General features: G+C 40.0%; 2 protein-coding genes across 2 annotated transcripts in view; both read left to right on the forward strand.

The window, feature by feature from the left end:
• Nucleotides 1–705: 705 nt before the first annotated feature.
• LOC311609366 (olfactory receptor 5AU1-like) overlaps nt 706–19,978 on the forward strand; it is a gene marked incomplete at both ends in the record, with an annotated part of 38,277 nt that continues 19,004 nt past the window's right edge. The window contains one exon of the mRNA XM_084802419.1: nt 706–1,643. Coding sequence (XP_084658545.1) covers nt 706–1,643 — 938 coding nt within the window. The remainder of the gene's footprint in view (nt 1,644–19,978) is intronic.
• OR9Q1 (olfactory receptor family 9 subfamily Q member 1) lies at nt 18,439–19,374 on the forward strand (the record flags this gene model as incomplete). Its single annotated transcript, XM_084771798.1, has 1 exon — nt 18,439–19,374. The coding sequence occupies one exon, from the start codon at nt 18,439–18,441 to the stop codon at nt 19,372–19,374; it is 936 nt and encodes a 311-aa protein (XP_084627924.1).

The following is a 19,978-nucleotide window of genomic DNA, read 5'->3' on the forward strand; positions in this document are numbered from 1 at the left end:
GGAAGACAATGAGCATCAAAAAATTCTTTAGGCGATGGCTTCAAATGTGGCAAGGTAGCTTCTGGTCAAGAATTATCTTTGTTTCTACTGTGGACAGAATACTGAACAAATTGGATGCAGGAACGCTGACTGCTGAGCTTTGCAAGGACAAGATAGGCAAATTCTTCATAATAACTGCTTCATAAATATGTCTGTCAGATATTCTGAGCTAGAAGGCTGAAGATGATGCTCCAATGTTCTAAAATATCTTGGATGACTATCAAGGTAGCCAGCAGTATCTGTTATTTCTATAATTTTGGAAGCTGCTTGCACTGCACTTCCTGTTTATTCAGATAATATTTATCCTTCTAAGGTCTCTAGTTGGGTTGAAGAATAAATAGTTATAGTCTTACAATTAAACTTAGCTGTTAAGGATTTAATAATATATTTTAGGTATGAAGATGGTTTTTTCTAGGTAATACAAGTGTTTTTTATACAAATGATTTAGGTACAGAACTTTGGACAAGCCAAGATATAATAACTTTCTCCAAGGTTTCCAGATACTAATTGACTAGAATTTATGAATGCATTTTTACCACGTAGTGTATCTTTTTATTGATGTTAGAGAAAACATCTTTTATTCGGACAAAAAGGGATATTCACTCTAATTAATCTTCACTGACAACCTATTGCTGTTATTTTATTTCTCCAGGTGACTTTGGCCTTATGGCAGACAATGGCACCAGGGTGAAGGAATTTATTCTGATGGGGTTCCAACTTCAGGCAGAGCTGCAGTTGGGTCTCTTCTTTATTTTTCTGGCCTTTTATGTCATCACCATTGGGGGAAATCTGGGCATGATCATGTTAATTCAGAGTGACCCACGGCTCCACACACCCATGTACTTCTTCCTCAGCCATCTCTCTTTCCTGGACATTTGCTACTCTACTGTTATTGTGCCGCAGCTGCTGGAGACTTTGGGCGCTAATGAGATGGTCATCACCTATGAGCGCTGTGCCACTCAGTTCTTCTTTTTCACGTGGTATGCTAGTACTGAGTGTTTCCTTTTGGCTGTGATGGCCTACGACCGCTATGTGGCTGTATGTAGCCCTCTCCTCTATGTCATGGCCATGACACCACAGACTCGCCTGGGCCTGGTTGCTGCAGCATACTCTGGTGCAATGGTAAACACTGTGGTCCGGACTGGGTGTACTTTTTCCATTTCCTTCTGTAAATCTAACCAGGTTGACTTCTTCTTCTGTGACCTCCCACCCCTGCTGAAGCTTGCCTGTAGTGAGACCAAGTCACGGGAGCAGGTGATCTTTCTTTTGGCTTTCTTGGTCATCACAACTAGCATTTCAGTGATTCTTACATCCTACCTATTCATTATTTGGGCTATTCTGAAAATCCGTACAGCAGGGGCCAAAGCCAAGACCTTCTCCACTTGTGCATCTCACATGATTGCAGTGGCTCTGTTTTTTGGAACACTCATATTTATGTACTTGAAAGGTAACATGGGCAAATCCCTCTGGGAAGACAAGATTGTGTCTGTATTTTATACTGTGGTGATCCCTATGTTGAACCCTATGATCTATAGCCTGAGGAACAAGGAAGTGAAGGAGGCCCTGAAGAATGTCTTCAAAAGAATTAAAGTTTCCCAAGGGAAGTAAGCCCCCATCAGCCCAGAAGTTCCTAACTTCCCATTGGGCTTTTCTTTTTGTCCCCTTAATATCTGACTCTGCTGTCAGAATTGCACTGGTATAGTAAAGCAGAAAATGTAAATTTGGCTTTCAGAATTTTATTAGTTCTATGATTTTGAGCAACAAATGCTTTGCATCATTTTCTCAAATAAGTAAGTTTTTATTGAGGATGTAGAGATGGTTTGTTGGTTGGCAGAGCATCCTGCTTGTGGAAAGGACTCAAATTCAGTTTTTTAGCACCCACACTGGACAGTTACCTGTAGCTCCAGATGCATGAGATCTTCTGGATTCCATGTGAACTTTCTCTATCGTACCCCACCCCCTGCCTCAAACCCCTGCACATGATTACATCATTAAAAATAAACATACTTTTTTATAATAAATTTATTTATTTACATTTCAATCAAAATTTCCCCTCATTCCTCTCCTCCCAGTCCCTCCCTCTCCTCTCCCTTCCCATATACATTCCTCTCTCCTCAGAGAAGGGGAGACCTCCCATGGATATCAACATGCCTTGGCATATCAAGTAGGATTGGGAGCACCTCCTTATACTGGAGCTGTACATCACAGTTCAATTAGGGGGAAAAGACCCAAGGGCAGGCAAAAGAGTCAAGGGCAGCCTCTGCTCCTGCTGTTACAAGTCCCACATGAGGACCAATATAAACATCTGTTACATACGTGGCGTGGGGCTAGGTTCATTGCATGGATGCTTTCTTGTTGGTGGTTCAGTCTCTGAGCCCCTATTGGCTTCACAGATAGAGAGAGAAAACAGAGTGGGCAAAAGGGTGAAGCAGAGAAACAGGAATGGGGATCAGGTATGGGTAGAGAGGAGAGGGGCGGGAAAATGAAAATCTGTAGAGGGGGCTCATCTCTGGGATGGAGGAGACTTCCAGGAGTCTATGGTGATGACTTTAGATGAGACTCCTAGCAGTGGGGAAATATGAAGCCTGAAGTGGCCACCTCCTATAGCCAGACTGGACTTCCAGTAGAGGGAAGGGCACACCAACTCACCCACAAAACCTTCCACCAAGCCACCTAATTACTGGTCCAACTTGAGTCCCATGCCAAGAGAGATAGCCAACTCCTGACACTATTAATAATATTTTGCACACTATTAATACTACTTGCAGACAGGAGGCTAGCATACTGTCATTTAAGTGGCTTCACCCAGATGCTTATTTTATTTCCCTTTATGGGTGAGATTCAAGCATCCGCTTTTGGGCCCTCCTTGTTACTTAGCTTATTTGGGTCTGTGGATTGTAGCATAGATATCCTGTACTTAATTTTAAAAAAAGAGAATAAAAAATATCTGCCTTGATATGATTAAAAGTTCAGATCCTGGAGATCCAAGATGGCGGCGAGCAGTGTGGACCGTGTTTGAAAGCTCCAGCGAACAATTCAGGGAATTGCACAGATTTCTGAGCCAGGAACACCAAGGTCCCCACACCACGGCAGCAGAAGTGCTCCACGGTTCAGAGGGACCAGGGTGCGGAGGACCTGCCTCCCCCTGCACACGGGAGGAACGAGGACTTTCTCGGATCAGAGCGGCGGCGGCTTTTGGGACAGCAGTGCTACCAGCGGCTCCCCCAGTGGCTCGGGCACCAGCGACGGCGGTTCCAGCGGCGACAGAGGCGGTGGCTGAGGTTTGCAGCTCAGAGCCTTCCAGTGGAGGCGATTAGTGCGGTGGACGGGCGAGGGGACTCTGGGCAGGATTTGGGTCGCGTGGCCTTGAGACCCAGGCTGGACTCAGCGGACGGTTCGGCCCCGGAGTCCTGGGTTTGCTCAGTGACCTGTGCTGAGGAGAGGCGGGCTCGGCTCGGCGGGCAATTCTGCCCGAGGCGCAGCTCCTCTACTGTAACGCAGGCTGGGCGGGGTGCCCGCTTCTACCCTGGGCTCTGGCTCAGCACAGACACAGTTTCCCTGCTGTGACACGAGCTGGGCGGAGTTCTCAGTTATACTCTGGGTGCTTGCTCAGGGCTGTGGCAGTTTTCCTGCTGTGACACAGGCTGGGCGGAGCTCTCAGTTATATTCTGGGAGCTTGCTCAGTGCTGCGGCAGTTTTCCTGCTGTGACGCGGGCTGGGCGGAGCTCTCAGTTATACTCTGAGTGCTTGCTCAGGGCTGCAGCAGTTTTCCTGCTGTGACACGGACTGGGCGGAGCGCTCAGATATACCCTGGGTGTGTGCTCAGCGCAGACTTGGTTTTCCTGCTGTGACGCAAACTGGGCAGGGCGCTCACTTCCACCCTGGGTGCTTGCTCAGTACAGTCGCAATTCTCCTGCTGTGGCAGACGGTTCAGGCCCTGAGAAACTAGCTGAGCTCCACGCGTGGTTCAGGCCCAGTATCCCTGGCTGGACTTGGCAGGGGACCCAAAAGGTTGTGGATACCTTGGCCTGACCCAACGATCATTCAAAGACACAGAACGATTGCAGGACCCACAGCAAAGGGGAGCTGAGGATCACTGGCGGTGAGAGCCCAAAACGACAGGGCTAACCTCCCGCCATTCACACAAGTGAAGTATCAGGGCTTCCAGCCTACGGAAATCGTGAGAAAACAAGTGAATCTATCACCAGACCCCCTCCACTCAACTCTGGAAGTTACCAAAAAAAAAACAGAGACGGCAAAATGTCTAAGGGACAGCGTAAAAGCATACGCAAAAAACCCCAAAACAACATGGAGTCTCCAGTTCCCAGCTATCCCAAAGAAAACAATCCGGAGAACTCACATACAATGGAAACACAAGAAAATGACCTCAAATCCCTGGTAATGAGGATGGTAATGGAGGAAGCAATTAAAATTAGAAATCAGATGCAGGAAGAAGCAATGAAGCAGGTGCGAGACATAAAAGAAACACATAGAGTGGAACTGGAAAATTTTCAGGAAAATATAAACAACCAAATGAAAGAAATAAAAAAATCTGTTCAAGATATGAAGATGAAAATGGATTCAATGATAAACACACAGACAGAAGAAAAACGAGAACGTGAGGTCTCAGAGAAGAAGGCGAATGACACAGTGCTGAGCTTTTCTAACAGAATCCAAGAGATGGAAGAACGAATCTCAAATCTAGAAGATACAATCTCAGATCTTGAAGCAACCATTAAAGAAAATGCCAAATCTGGAAAACTCCTGACACAAAACATCCAAGAAATTAAGGACACCATGAAAAGAAGAAATCTGAGGATAATAGGCATTGAAGAAAGAGAAGATATCAGACTCCAAGGCCCAGAAACTATTCTGAACAAAATCATAGAAGAGAATTTCCCCAATCTAAAGAAAGGGATGCCTATAAATATACAAGAGGCATACAGAACACCAAATAGAATTGACCAGAAAAGAAAAACTGCCCGTCACATAATAATCAAAACACAAAACATACAGAACAAAGAAAAAATATTAAAAGCTGCAAGGGAAAAGGGCCAAATAACATTTAATGGCAAACCTATCAGAATTACACCCGACTTCTCAGCAGAGACCATCAAAGCCAGAAGGGCCTGGACAGAGATCCTGCAAACCCTAAGAGACCACAGATGCCAGGCCAGACTACTTTACCCAGCAAAACTATCAATAACCATTGATGGAGAAAACAAACTATTTCATGACAAAACCAAATTCAAACAGTACCTATCCACAAATCCAGCTTTACAGAAGATACTAGAAGGAAAACTCCATCCCAAAGGGGCAAGCTACAACCAAAACTACTCAGGAAATAGATAACTATACCATGGCAAAAACACAACTACACAAACGCTCAACTGGAACCAACATCAAATTTAAGACTCTTAATAGTAACTGGTCGTTAATATCTCTCAACATCAATGGTCTCAATTCTCCAATAAAAAGACACAGACTAACTGAATGGGTGCATAAACAGGATCCAACATTCTTCTGCATTCAAGAAACACATCTCACCCATAATGATAGGCATTACCTCAGGATAAAAGGTTGGAAAAAAATATTCCAAGCAAATGGTCACAAGAAGCAAGCAGGCGTAGCCATTTTAATATCGAACAAAATAGACTTTCAACCAAGATTAATCAAAAGGGATGAGGATGGACACTTCATACTCATCAAAGGTAAAGTCAACCAAGATGACATCACAATTCTGAACATCTATGCTCCCAATACAAGGGCACCCACATTTGTAAAAGATCTGCTAAAAAGGCTTAAACCACACATCGATCCCCACACAATAATAGTGGGAGACTTCAACACCCCACTCTCACTGAAGGACAAGTCATCGAAACAGAAACTAAGCCGAGAAATAACATCATTAACCAATGCCATGGGTCAAATGGATCTAACAGATATCTATAGAACCTTTCACCCAAACAAGAAAGAATATACCTTCTTCTCTGCACCCCATGGAACCTTCTCCAAAATTGATCACATCATAGTTCACAAAGAAAGCCTCAACAGATACAAGAGGACTGAAATAATACCTTGTATCCTATCAGATCATCATGGGCTTAGACTGCAATTCAACAACAACAGAAATAACAAAAAGCCTACACGTATGTGGAAATTAAACAACTCTCTGCTAAATGACACCTGGGTCAGGGAAGAAATAAAGAAAGAAATCAAGGAGTTTCTGAAATTCAATGAAAATGAAGGAACAACATACCCAAATTTGTGGGATACATTGAAAGCAGTGCTAAGAGGAAAATTCATAGCACTAAGTGCCTTTAAAAAGAAATTGGAAGCATCACACATAAACACCTTAACGACACAACTGGAAGCCCTAGAAAAAAAAGAAACAGAAACACCCAAAAGGAGTAGACGTCTGGAAATAATCAAACTCAGGGGTGAAATTAACAAAATAGAAACTAAAAAAACAGTCCAAAGAATCAACAGAACCAAGAGCTGGTTCTTTGAGAAAGTCAACAAGATAGACAGACCATTAGCCAAACTAACTAAAAGGCAGAGAGACAGTATTGAAATCAACAAAATCAGGAATGAAAAGGGAGACATAACAACAGACACTGAAGAAATACAAAGAATCATAAGATCCTACTTTGAAGGCATATATGCCACAAAATTTGAAAATCTAAGGGAAATGGACGATTTTCTTGATCAATTTCACTTGCCAAAGTTGAGTGAAGAACAGATAAACAAGCTAAATGGCCCTATTTCCCCTACAGAAATTGAAGTAATCATTGATAGTCTCCCAACCAAAAAAAGCCCAGGGCCAGATGGCTTCAGTGCAGAATTCTACCAGACCTTCAAGGGCGAGCTAATACCGATACTCTTCAAGCTACTCCAAAAAATAGAAAGGGATGGAACATTACCAAACTCATTCTATGAGGCCATAGTCTCATTGATACCTAAACCTCACAAAGACTCAACAAAGAAAGAGAATTTCAGTCCAATTTCTCTGATGAACATCGATGCAAAAATTCTAAATAAAATACTTGCGAAACGAATACAAGAGCACATTAAAGATATCATTCATCATGACCAAGTAGGCTTCATGCCGGGCATGCAGGGATGGTTTAATATACGGAAATCCATCAACGTAATCCACCACATAAACAAACTGAAAATAAAAAACCACATGATCATCTCTTTGGATGCAGAAAAAGCATTTGATAAAATCCAACACCCATTCATGTTTAAAGTTTTAGAGAGATCGGGAATACAAGGCACTTTCCTCAACATAATAAAGGCTATATATAGGAAGCCAATAGCCAAAATCAAAGTAAATGGTGAGATACTCAAGGAAATTCCTCTAAAATCAGGAACAAGGCAAGGCTGCCCACTCTCTCCATATCTTTTCAATATAGTACTCGAAGTTCTAGCCAGAGCAATAAGACAACATAAGGAGATCAAGGGTATTCAAATGGGAAAGGAAGAAGTCAAATTATCCCTATTTGCAGATGATATGATAGTCTACATAAGTGACCCTCAAAATTCCACCAGAGAACTCCTACAGCTGATAAACACCTTCAGCAAATTGGCTGGATACAAAATTAACTCAAAAAAGTCTGTAGCCTTCCTATACACAAATGACAAGCTTGCAGAGGAAGAAATTAGGAAAACTACACCCTTCACATTAGCTACAAGCAATATAAAGTACTTAGGAGTTACTCTAACTAAGCAAGTGAAGGACCTGTTTGAAAAAAATTTCAAAACCCTAAAGAAAGAGATTGAAGATGACATGAGAAGATGGAAGGATCTACCTTGCTCATGGATAGGGAGAATTAACATAATAAAAATGGCCATCCTACCAAAAGCAATCTACAGATTCAATGCAATCCCTATCAAAATACCTACACAATTTTTTAAAGACATTGAAAGTTCAATTCTGAACTTCATATGGAAAAACAAAAAACCCAGAATAGCTAAAACAATCTTGTACAATAAAAGGTGCTCTGGAGGAGTCTCCATACCTGATCTCAAACTGTACTATAAAGCAATAGTAATTAAAACAGCATGGTACTGGCACAGCAACAGGCTGGTTGATCAGTGGAATCGAATCGAAGACCCAGATATGAATCCACACACATATGGTCATTTGATTTTTGACAAAGAAGCTAAATCCATTCGATGGAAAAGGGATAGCATCTTCAACAAATGGTGCTGGTCTAACTGGATGTCTATGTGTAAAAAAATGCAACTGGACCCATATTTGTCACCTTGTACAAAACTCAAATCCAAGTGGATTAAAGACCTCAACATAAAACCAGAGACACTAAGTCACTTAGAAGAAAAAATGGGAAAGAGCTTGGAACATATTGGCACAGGAGACAACTTCCTGAACAGAACACCAACAGCCCAGACATTAATGTCAACAATTAATAAATGGGACCTCATGAGGCTGAGAAGCTTCTGTAAGGCAGGAGACACTGTAAAGAGAACAAAGCGACAGTCTACAGACTGGGAAAAGATCTTCACCAACCCTAAGTCTGACAAAGGTCTAATATCCAAAATATATAAGGAACTCAAGAAATTAAATACCACCAAACCAAATAACCCAATCGAGAAATGGGGCATGGAACTAAACAGAGAATTCTCAACAGAGGAATATCAAATGGCTGAGAAACACTTAAAGAAATGCTCAACCTCCTTAGTCATCAGGGAAATGCAAATCAAAACAACTCTGAGATTCCATCTTACACCCATCAGAATGGCTAAGATCAAAAATTCAAGCGACACCACATGCTGGCGAGGATGTGGGGAGAGAGGAACACTCCTTCATTGCTGGTGGGAATGCAAACTAGTACAACCACTTTGGAAATCTATCTGGTGCTATCTCAGAAAAATGGGAATAGGGCTTCCTCAAGACCCAGCTATTCCACTCCTTGGAATATATCCAGAAGATGCTCCAGCACACAACAAGAAAATTTGCTCAACCATGTTCATAGCAGCCTTATTCATAATAGCCAGAACATGGAAACAGCCGAAATGTCCTTCAATAGAAGAATGGATAAAGAAACTGTGGTACATATACACTATGGAATACTATTCAGCTATTAAAAACAAGGACTTCCCGAAATTTGTGGATAAATGGATTGAGCTAGAAATGATCATAATGAGTGAGTTAACCCAGAAGCAGAAAGACTCAAATGGTATATACTCACTTATATCTGCATATTAGCCCAAGGGGCATGTCCCACGAAAGCCTTCACTTACCAGGAAACTGAGACAGAGGAGAGGACATTCTAGTGGGATTCTAGATGAGAGAATCATGGGGGAAAGGCAAAGTAGAAGGACCCAGAGGGTCCTAGAAGCCTACAAGTAGAACATTATGATAGGCAGATTTGGGCATAGGGGTCCCGCTCAAACTAAGGCACCAGCCAAGGACAATACAGGCGGTAAACCTTAAACCCCTACCCAGATCTAGCCAATGGACGGAACACTCTCCACAGTAGAGTGGAGAGTGGGATATTACTTTCTCACATACTCTGGTGCCTCACCTTTGACCACGTCCCCTGGAGGGGGAGACCTGATGGCACTCAGAGGAAGGACAGCAGGTTACCAAGAAGAGTCTTGATACCCTATGAACATATAGAGGGGGAGGTAATCCCCCTCAGGAACAGTCATAGGGGTGGGGAGTAAGGGGAAAATGGGAGGGAGGGAAGAACGGGAGGATACAAGGGAAGGGATAACCATTGAGATGTAACAAGAATAAATTAATAAAAAATAAAATAAAATTTAAAAAAAAAAAAAAAAAAGTTCAGATCCTTAGCCCAGACCAAAAGAAAGAGAATTAGTGACAAGGACCTTTATAATTGGAAATGTGTTATAAAATGTAAGAATTATTTTTTGTATCTGTCCTGGATCTTGTAGAGTATTTTTTCAGCTGCTTTGCTGTTTCATATAAAACTCATTATTTGAACCTAGCAGGATGACAAACAACAACAGGTTTCTTATATGTTTAATATAAACTCTTTGTTTTTGGATGGTGAAGCAGATATTAATATTAGACAAAGAAATAGAACATTCAGTCATAACCGAGTTAGGTATTTTCCAAGGAGGAATATAAGTAGCTAAACAAAAGAAGGAAGACTAGATGGAAAGGAGTTATTAATGAGAAATACACAGCTAGAGTAAGTTCACTTAATTTCCAAGAGAGGATACAGTTGAGATTGTGCAGAATAAAGGGAATAAGAAATTACTTATATTAATTATTAGAAACAGTTTCATCTTGATGTATAGATTATTGATTTGCACATATAGCATTATATTATTTATTGATAGCCAAAGGACAGAAGTTCTATTCCTTCCTTAGCATTGCTCATAGACAGATGCTTCAATTAATCCAGGTGATTTTCTACTCTTTAGTAATAAACACCACTATCTTCTCTCATCTCTTCTAGACATTTACTTTATTGTCAGAAGACAGAGAAGGACAAGTCTATCCCCTTTTCATGACCTTAGTCATCTGCTAGAAATATTATTTGAGGATATCTCCATGGAGATATCTCAATCTTGTTCATCATCCCAGCAAATATTTACAGACTACTATGTTTCAGACATGATGCTTAGTTGGTACATGTTAATAAATAAAATGTGAGTTAGCTTGAATGGAATTTGAAACCTAGGGAATTGTCAGATATTAGACCAAACACAGGAAATTAACTTTTGCAGTTTTGGAGAGTAGAAAGGAAAAAAAAAGAGAGAAAAGAAAAAAATCAGCATGGCAATGTTAACCAGTGTTAAGGAATAACATTGTTTTATGTGGCTAAAAAAAAAATCCCCAAAGAAATAACATGTAGACAGAGACCTAAAGAATTAAGTATGGTGTTTCCTTAGTTTGTGATACTGTTCCAGACTGGGATAACTGTGAATGCAAATTTTGTGAAATTGGATGCTCTGAAGAGAAACCAGAGCAACTGTAAAATATTAGTGGTGGATTCATGAGAAGTCAGAGCACAGAGCCTTCGAAGTTTGCTTATAGATATGCACATTTTGTTTCAGGAGTCACATAGCAAATGTTAGTTCTTAATTTTAAAAAGCTCCTTTTCCTGAAGTTGATTGGTTTGGAAAGGAGGCTAGTGGTGATGGAGGGGTGTGAGCATAGACTCTATTGGCATATTCTACTGCAAGGGTATATATTTCTATGAGATACTGTATAATGTTTCTTAAATTCATTTTAGGAAAGAGAAAAGTAGGAGATGAATGACTACAATGTGGAATTAGCACTGTTTCTTAGAAAAATGGTAAAGCTGACAAACTAAAATTTGGTGTTATCTGCCTTTGCATTAGTGCACATTTCCTTGAATAAGGTGTAATCTTTCTCAGGTATATAGACTATGGAAAGTTATGCTGGTGTGAATAGGTATGGCCCTCATAGACTCCTGTATGAGTGGTTGGTCCATAGGCAGGGGCACTATTAGAAAGGATGTCCTTCTTAGAAGAAATATGTCACTGTGGAGTCAGGCTTTCAGCTCTCCTATGCTCAATGTATGTTTTGTATGGCACACAGTCTTGGTTGCCTGTGGATCAAGATGTAGAACTCTCATCTTCTTCTCCAACATCGTGTCTGCTTATGTGCTGCCATGCTTCCCACCATGACAATAATGGACTAACCCCCCCCCCCCAAATATGACAGAGACAGTTCGCTGCCTAAACAGTCACCCAAATCTCTCTATAATATTGGAGCATCATCCTCAGCCTTCTGGCCCAATATATCTGACAGGCATGTTTGTGAGGCAGGAACTATTGAGGACTTGCTTACCCTATCTTGGCAGAGTTTGCCTGTTCACTCTGCCTGCATACAAGCTTGCCCATTTTCAGGCAGAATTCTGTCTGTGGTAGAAATGAGGACATTTTTTTTCCAGTGGATGGTTTGCTGAATTTAAAACCATCTCAATAAGGAGGTTCATTTTGATGTTTATCTTCACCTTGAGGTAGGCTGGGTGTTTCCAGGAGTTAACCTGTCTTGTTTTCAAAGAATCTTTAAGATAATAAAGGCATCTTTAAGTGCTATATTCTTTAGATCTCTGAGGCTTTTGAAGACCTTATCTAACTCTTTTACCTTAACTATCTATAGGATCATATCTACATTTTAAACCTAGGATGCATATTATTATGATAAAAATAGACTTGTAAGTGACATGACCATGACTTGATCAACTAACAATTAGCTTGTATTACTTAATTATCCTAAACAGCCTGCAATAACACTTTCAAGGTATTGGAAGTAAACTCTGTATCATTAATTGTGTTATATGGGCTCTATACCTCATGTTAGAGTAGAAATATGTGTGCATGTGTATAGAATAACATTAAATTTGAATTCTCTACCAATGTGTGATAGGCAAATTAAGAGAAAAATTGAGAATAGGAATAATTCTTTTTTTTTTAAGTATGCTAAGATTTTATTGGTCTCCTCATTAATTAATAAAGTAGAAAAAAATTCTTCAGATCTGTTCATTTTAAATTTTCATGAGTTGAGATTTTCACTTTTAATATTACACTTTAAAATATTTGTTTAATCATATGCTTTTTAAATTACATATTCTTATTTTCTAATATTATTCTTTATATTGTTAATTCTTTAATTGTTACATAATACTATTTTATTTTTTTTTATTTCTATGAATAAAAGATTGGTTTTATTTACATATGCCTTGCTAACATTTAATTACTACTTTGTGAGTATATAATTTCACTTGTTTTTTTTTTCCATACCAATTTTTCTTTTCTTTTTTTTTTTTTTGTTGCTTAAAGTTCAGTTTTATTTTATTTTTTTAATACATTTTTATTAATTTATACATATTACATCTCAGTTGTTAGCCCATCCCATGTATCCTCCCATTCCTCCCTTCCTCCCACTTCCCCCCTACTACTCCCCTCCCCTCCCCTAAGTCTGGGTCTGAGGGGGACCTCCTCCCCCTGAATATGCTCATACGGTATCAAGTCTCTCCTTGGTGACCTATTATCTTTCCTCTGAGTGCCACCAGGCATCTCTGTCCAAGGGACATGTTCAAATATGGGGCACCAGAGTTTGTGTGAAAGTTAGATCTCCTTCTCCACTCAACAGTGGAGAATGTCCATCGGCTAGTCCGGGTAGGGGTTCAAGGTTTTTACTGCCTATTTTTTCCTTGGCTGTCGCCACAGTTTGCAGAGGACCCCAGGGCCCAGACTCGCCTATAGTTTTCCAGGACCCACTGGATCCTTCCATTTCCTCTTTCTCCCAGGCTTCTCACACCTAAAGTTTCAATAGGATGTCCTCCCCTCTTACCCACTATTCTGGTAGGTACAGTTTTTCATGGGGACGTACACCTTGGACTAGTGTCTCAATATAAGTGAGTATATACCATTTAGCTCTTTTTGCTTCTGTGTGAACTCACTCATTATGACAATTTCTAGTTCAATCCATTTGTCCACAAATTTTGGAAATTCCTTGTTTTTAATAGCTGAGTAGTATTCCATAGTGTAAATGTACCACAGTTTCTTTATCCATTCTTCTATTGAGGGACACGTAGGTTGTTTCCAAGTTCTGGCTATTATGAATAAGGCAGCTATGAACATGGTTGAGCTTATGTCCCTGTTGTGTGGTAGTACATCCTCTGGGTATATTCCAAGGAGTGGAATAGCTGGGTCTTGAGGAAGCCCTATTCCCATTTTTCTGAGAAAGCACCAGATAGCTTTCCAAAGTGGTTGTACTAGTTTGCATTCCCACCAGCAATGCAGGAGTGTTCCTCTTTCTCCACACCCTTGCCAGCATGAGGCGTCAGTTGAGTTATTGATCTTAGCCATTCTGATGGGTGTAAGATGGAATCTCAGTGTCGTTTTGATTTGCATTTCTCTGATGACTAAGGAGGTCAAGCATTTCTTTAAGTGTTTCTCAACCATTTGATATTCCTCTGTTGAGAATTCTCTGTTTAGCTCTGCGCCCCATTTCTCAATTGGGTTATTTGGTTTGGTGGTGTTTAATTTCTTAAGTTCTTTATATATTTTGGATATTAGACCTTTGTCAGATGAAGAGTCGGTGATGATCTTTTCCCAGTCTGTAGGCTGTCGCTTTGTTCTCTTGACAGTGTCACCAGCCTTACAGAAGCTTCTCAGCCTCATGAGGTCCCATTTATTAATTGTTGATGTTAAGGCCTGGGCTGTTGGTGTTCTGTTCAGGAAGTTGTCTCCTGTGCCTATGAGTTCCAGACTCTTCCCCACTTTTTCCTCTAACTGGGTTAATGTCTGTGGTTTTAGGTTGAGGTCTTTAATCCACTTGGACTTGAGTTTTGTGCATGGTGACAAATAGGGGTCTAATTTCATTTTTCTACATGTAGACATCCAGTTAGACCAGCACCATTTGTTGAAGATGCTGTCGTTTTTCCATTGAATGGATTTGGCTTCTTTGTCGAAAATCAGGTGAGCAAATGTGTGTGGATTCATCTCTGGGTCTTCAGTTCGATTCCATTGATCCACTAGCCTATTGCTGTGCCAGTACCATGCTGTTTTAATTACTGTTGCTCTATAGTACAACTTGAGATCAGGTATGGAGATTCCTCCAGCGGATCTTTTATTGTATAGGATTGTTTTTGCTATTCTGGGCTTTTTGTTTCTCCATATGAAGTTGAGAATTGTTCTTTCAATATCTTCAAAATATTTAGTAGGTATTCTGATAGGGATTGCATTGAATCTGTAAATTGCTTTTGGTAAGATGGCCATTTTTACTATGTTGATTCTTCCAATCCACGAACAAGGTAGATCCCGCCATCTTCTGATGTCATTTTCAATCTCTTTCTTCAGAGGTTTAAAGTTTTTTTCAAATAAATCCTTCACTTGCTTGGTTAGGGTTATTCCTAGATATTTTATATTGCTTGTGGCTATCGTGAAGGGAGTAATTTTTCTAATTTCTTCCTCTGCCTGTTTGTCATTTGTATATAGGAAAGCTACTGACTTTTTTGAGTTTATTTTGTATCCTGCCAATTTGCTAAGGTTTTCTTTTTTTGGTGGTAGAGGGAATTAGTTACCCAACTTTTCTCCCAATTCTATTTTGTAGCTAGAAACCAACTCTACTTATAGATGATTTATGTTGTGTAATTAATGTATACTATTAAAATGTCTAAAACAGGCAAGTAAGTAGGCCCTCAAATTGAACTGTTTAGAACTGGCAGTAGCAAAAGGCTGTATTTTTGTACAAGATCAGCACAGAGTCAAACCTGTCTAAAGCTCAGCACAGTTGGTAGATGGATGCATGCAGTCCCACTCCTGGCTGGGGAGATATTAGCAGTTGATGGCTGCTAGGGAGGGATAAAATGTTTTCTTTTAATCTATGCAATCTCCAATAGATAAACCCATGACCTTGCACACACTGGCAGAACTAAGTAAAACCACTGGACTTAAAAAAAAAAGAAATAACATGAAATTAGGAGGGATAAGTCATGGAGGACATGGAGAGAACTTTGAAGTGAAGGTGTTAGAATAAGGGATGAAAATATTAAAAACATTATATGTGTGTATGAAATTATCCGACAATAAGGATCCAAATACAAAAAAATATTTAATCAATGAAAAATGCAGCACTAATACTTTTTGTAAAAATTTACTTTCTATATATGTAAATTAAGCAAGCAAAATACTCTCTCTCTACATAAATGCTAATTTGAACAAATGAGTATAGATATGAAGCCACATTAACTAGATTCTCATTATAAAAGCAGGACTTAATGGAAAATGAGGGCAGATACCCATGTAACCCATGAGGTTATGCACTCTGTTTTTTGTTTTTTCAAGATAGAGTTTTTCAGTGTAGCCTTGGCTATCCTGAACTTGATTTGTAGACCAAGATAGCCTTTATCTCCCAGAGATCCATCTGCCTCTGCCTCCCAGAGGTCTGGGCTTAAAGGTGTGAGGCTTGCTACTCTCCACTTAAGTGTCTGTTTATAGATCTTTTCTGTGTGGAATGTGAGATAAATAGTTAGCCTTTGGGACCTGGAGCTGGAGGAACATCCCTCTTTTCTCCTGTGTGACAGGGACCAGGTGCCTTGTTAAGAATCCACATATGTAATAGATTCCTCAGGGACCATTTTAACCACTGTGTGGGTACCTCAGAGTTTTGCAGCCATGGCTATTTTCTTCTATTAAATGTGCCTGTGTTAGACTTGGAAGCATATAAGACAAGGCTATTCTCCAACCTCTGACTGCAACTGAACTACTCTTAGGATGAAGAATGTGTCCTGGCCAGATTTAGTAGATTCTGGAAACGAAGAAAAGAAAGTGTCTTTGGTAGGGCAGATGGCTAGAAGGTTCTTGAGAATTACTGTAGGAAGTCTGTTGATCAATATGATACCTCCATCTATCTATCAACTTTCTATCATCTCTTCCTTTCTTTCTCTCTCCCTCCCATCCCCCGTGTGTGTGTGTGTGTGTGTGTGTGTGTGTGTGTGTGTGTGTGTATGCACGTATGTGTGGAGTGCATGAACAAGTGCATGTGTGTGAACTTGAAAGACAGAAAGGGATACTGAGGAGCTAAGAGTTCCTCAAACTCATAGCTAAAAGTGTGGGAGGCCAACAAGTATCAGAAAACCTCTTGCTCCTCAGGGCAGTGTTGCCCCTATTCTACCGTTAGGCTACTTCTCAAGGTAGATGGAGTAAAATGACCTTATTTAGAATAAAGAAATGTAGTGGATATTGAGAAAAGGTGATCAATAGGGTAAAGCCAAATTGGAATTCAAATGATCAAACTGACCTCTCTCTCTTGATACCCAACCCAATAACCAGAGCCAATTTCCTTTAATTAACATTCTTCCTAGTATCTTGGTTGAGCATTGGCCTAGCTACCAAAGATTTATGCTTTAATGCTGTTCAACACCTTGTCTGCACTGCTGCACTAGGATCCAGCCAGATGACAATCTATTCTTTACACAAAGCTTCCATTGCTGTTTGAGTTTTTGGACTTAATGTCGGACATTTCCTAAGTAACAGGTATTGGACAAAACCAAGAAACCATGTGATATCTTTTACAAGGTAAACAATTTCTATGATATGTACAGCTTTGTGCTTAATGGCAAGTAGACCACTTCCTAGCTGTGCTGCCTTGAGCTTATAACATAAATGTGACTTCATTTATAAAGTGGTTATGAGGATTAAATGAATCAATACATAAGTCATATAGAGTCTACTGATGTTTTTTACTGACAATATTGTTCTAATAAAAAGATTTTTGTAAAAATTAAAATTATCTTTCTGTTAATCAACACATATTTAGATTAGAGATAGAAGTATAAAACCTAGAGAGAACTTATAAAAACCACTGATTTTTCTCATTAGATGTAGTCAGTTCTCATGATTAGGGCATGTTCTGATTTTGCAACTGGAATACTATCACAATACCGTTCTATTTGCAAGATGTTTCATATCTCATTTAACAACTCCATTCTACAAAGTGTATTAAGCCCTAACTGAGTGTTTAATGCCCAGGGAAACATTCATTGTCTAGGTGATGGGATGCTTCTTTTAAAACTTCTGATCCCAGTTGCCATTTGATGGTAGGGTAAGCACTAGGGAGGATCCTGGGGACAGAAAAGGTAAGTTCTTCCAGGCAGGAGTGGTGTTCTGCCTGAAGCACAGAGACATCATGGAATGGAGGATCATCAAAGCTGCCAATAATTCAGTAGTGGGAGAACGAGTTGTCACTATATATGTTAGGACTCAGAAGCAAGGTGGGTGCATAAGGAAAAGGTAGGGGAATTACCATAGATTGTGCCAACATATTGACGAGGCTAAGAAATATCCTGGACATTGTTCTATGGCTAGATTTTTGTCAGAAGGGTAAAACATAATCAAATTAAGGTCTTAGAAATAAAAATATTATAGTTGATATCTGATTTCAATGAATTGGTGATAATTGTTAAGAAGTTAATCTGACCCAGGAACAAAGATCAGTTAGTTCCACAGGTGTTGACTTAATTCAGACAAGAGGAAGACAGTGGGAAGTAAGGGAGAAGCTATGACAATCAAGGAGAAGGAGAAAGTCCTGAGATGGTCAACTTCATGGTTAGAAAATGACCACAACTCATCTGAATATCCTCTGGTTGAATCATAGGACTCAAACAGCTGCTTTGCAATACAAGTGTGATTGTATACTCTCCTGTTCTGCACATGTTCACATGTGACTTATTTTCCTCTTAATATCATAATATGAGGATCACATAACTCCCTTGAAAGCAGGAATTAGGACCCATAGCCTATGAATTCTCTCTAGTACCTGTGTACTTTCAATATGCTCAAAGTATACACTCCTCTTGTAGGCACATCCTATGTACAACATCCTGTCTTGCTTCTTATTGTCTTTCAGGTACCACTGGCTTCATGGCCAAGGTGAACCTTACTTTGGTGACGGAGTTCCTCCTCATAGCATTCACTGAACACCCAGAACAGGGGCTCCCTCTGTTCCACCTCTTCTTATTTATCTATCTCTTCACTTTGTTGGGGAACTCAGGCATGATCGTTTTGATCCGCATGGATCGTAGGCTCCACACACCGATGTACTTTCTTCTAAGCCACCTCTCTTTCATGGATATTTGCTACTCCTCTGTCACTGTACCTCAGACAATGGCCGTGTTGTTGGAGCATGGGGCAGCTTTATCCTATGCACGCTGTGTTGCTCAGTTTTTCTTCTTTACTTTCTTTGGCTCCATTGATTGCTACCTCTTGGCCCTCATGGCTTATGACCGCTACGTGGCAGTCTGCCGACCTTTGCTTTACGTCACCATCATGACACAGAAAGCCCTTCTAAGTTTTGTGGCCGGGGCTTATGTTGCTGGCCTCTTCAGTGCCTTGGTACGGACAGTCTCCGCATTTACCCTCTCCTTTTGTGGAAACAGTGAGATCGACTTCATTTTCTGTGACCTTCCTCCTCTCTTAAAACTGACCTGTGGGGAGAGCTATATCCAGGAATTGGTTATTATTGTGTTTGCGATTTTTGTCATCCCTGCTTGTATGGTGGTAATTGTGGTTTCCTACCTGTTCATCGTTGTGGCCGTTCTGAGGATTCCTTCATCAGGAGGCCGGGCTAAGACCTTCTCAACCTGCGCCTCCCACCTCACCGCAGTGTTGCTCTTCTTTGGCACTCTCATCTTCATGTACCTGAGAGATAACTCTGGTCAGGCCTCAGAAAAGGATCGGGTAGTGTCTGTGTTCTACACAACAGTAATTCCCATGTTGAATCCCCTCATCTACAGCCTGAGGAACAAGGAAGTGAAAGATGCACTAAGGAAAATGCTCAATAGAGTCAAGACATCCTAAACTCTACCCACCTTGGGAAATCCTAAGAATAATCTATTCTCCAATGCCACCCTTTTAGGACGTCTTTATTTATATTATGCTCCAAATGTAAATGTGAACATCATGATACATGGTTTGATTTTTTAAAAAATGAGAATTTTTAGCTTCAGAGAGACAAGAAGAAATGTAAACGTCAGCTGGAGAAGAGATTTGACTATAGACTAATGCTCTTACAATGGGTGCGGTCTAAATGTGACAGGTCTCACTGGTGTCTGCAATGACAGAACAAGATAATATTTTTTCAAAAATTTCCACAAAAAGGAAATGTTGGAAAATATCATTTAATAAATACCTTATGCTCAATAGTTAAATTCTGTTGCTCTTAACATTTTTCTATTTAATTTATTTAATAAATATGACCTATTTATTAATATACCCATTCATCTATTTGCCCATCAAACTGTGATCTGATTTATTCACTTCAACATAAGTTGCAGAAAACAGCATTAAAACTCCATCATTATGCTCTTCACAATCATATTTTGTTTTGAGATTCAAAGCTTAGAGTATATTTATTTTTTATTTTAATTATAATAAAAGCCATTTTGAGACATGGTGCCAGGTA

This window comes from Acomys minous (assembly GCF_964271855.1).
Source record: "Acomys minous genome assembly, chromosome: 2".
NCBI classification, from domain to species: domain Eukaryota; kingdom Metazoa; phylum Chordata; class Mammalia; order Rodentia; family Muridae; genus Acomys; species Acomys minous.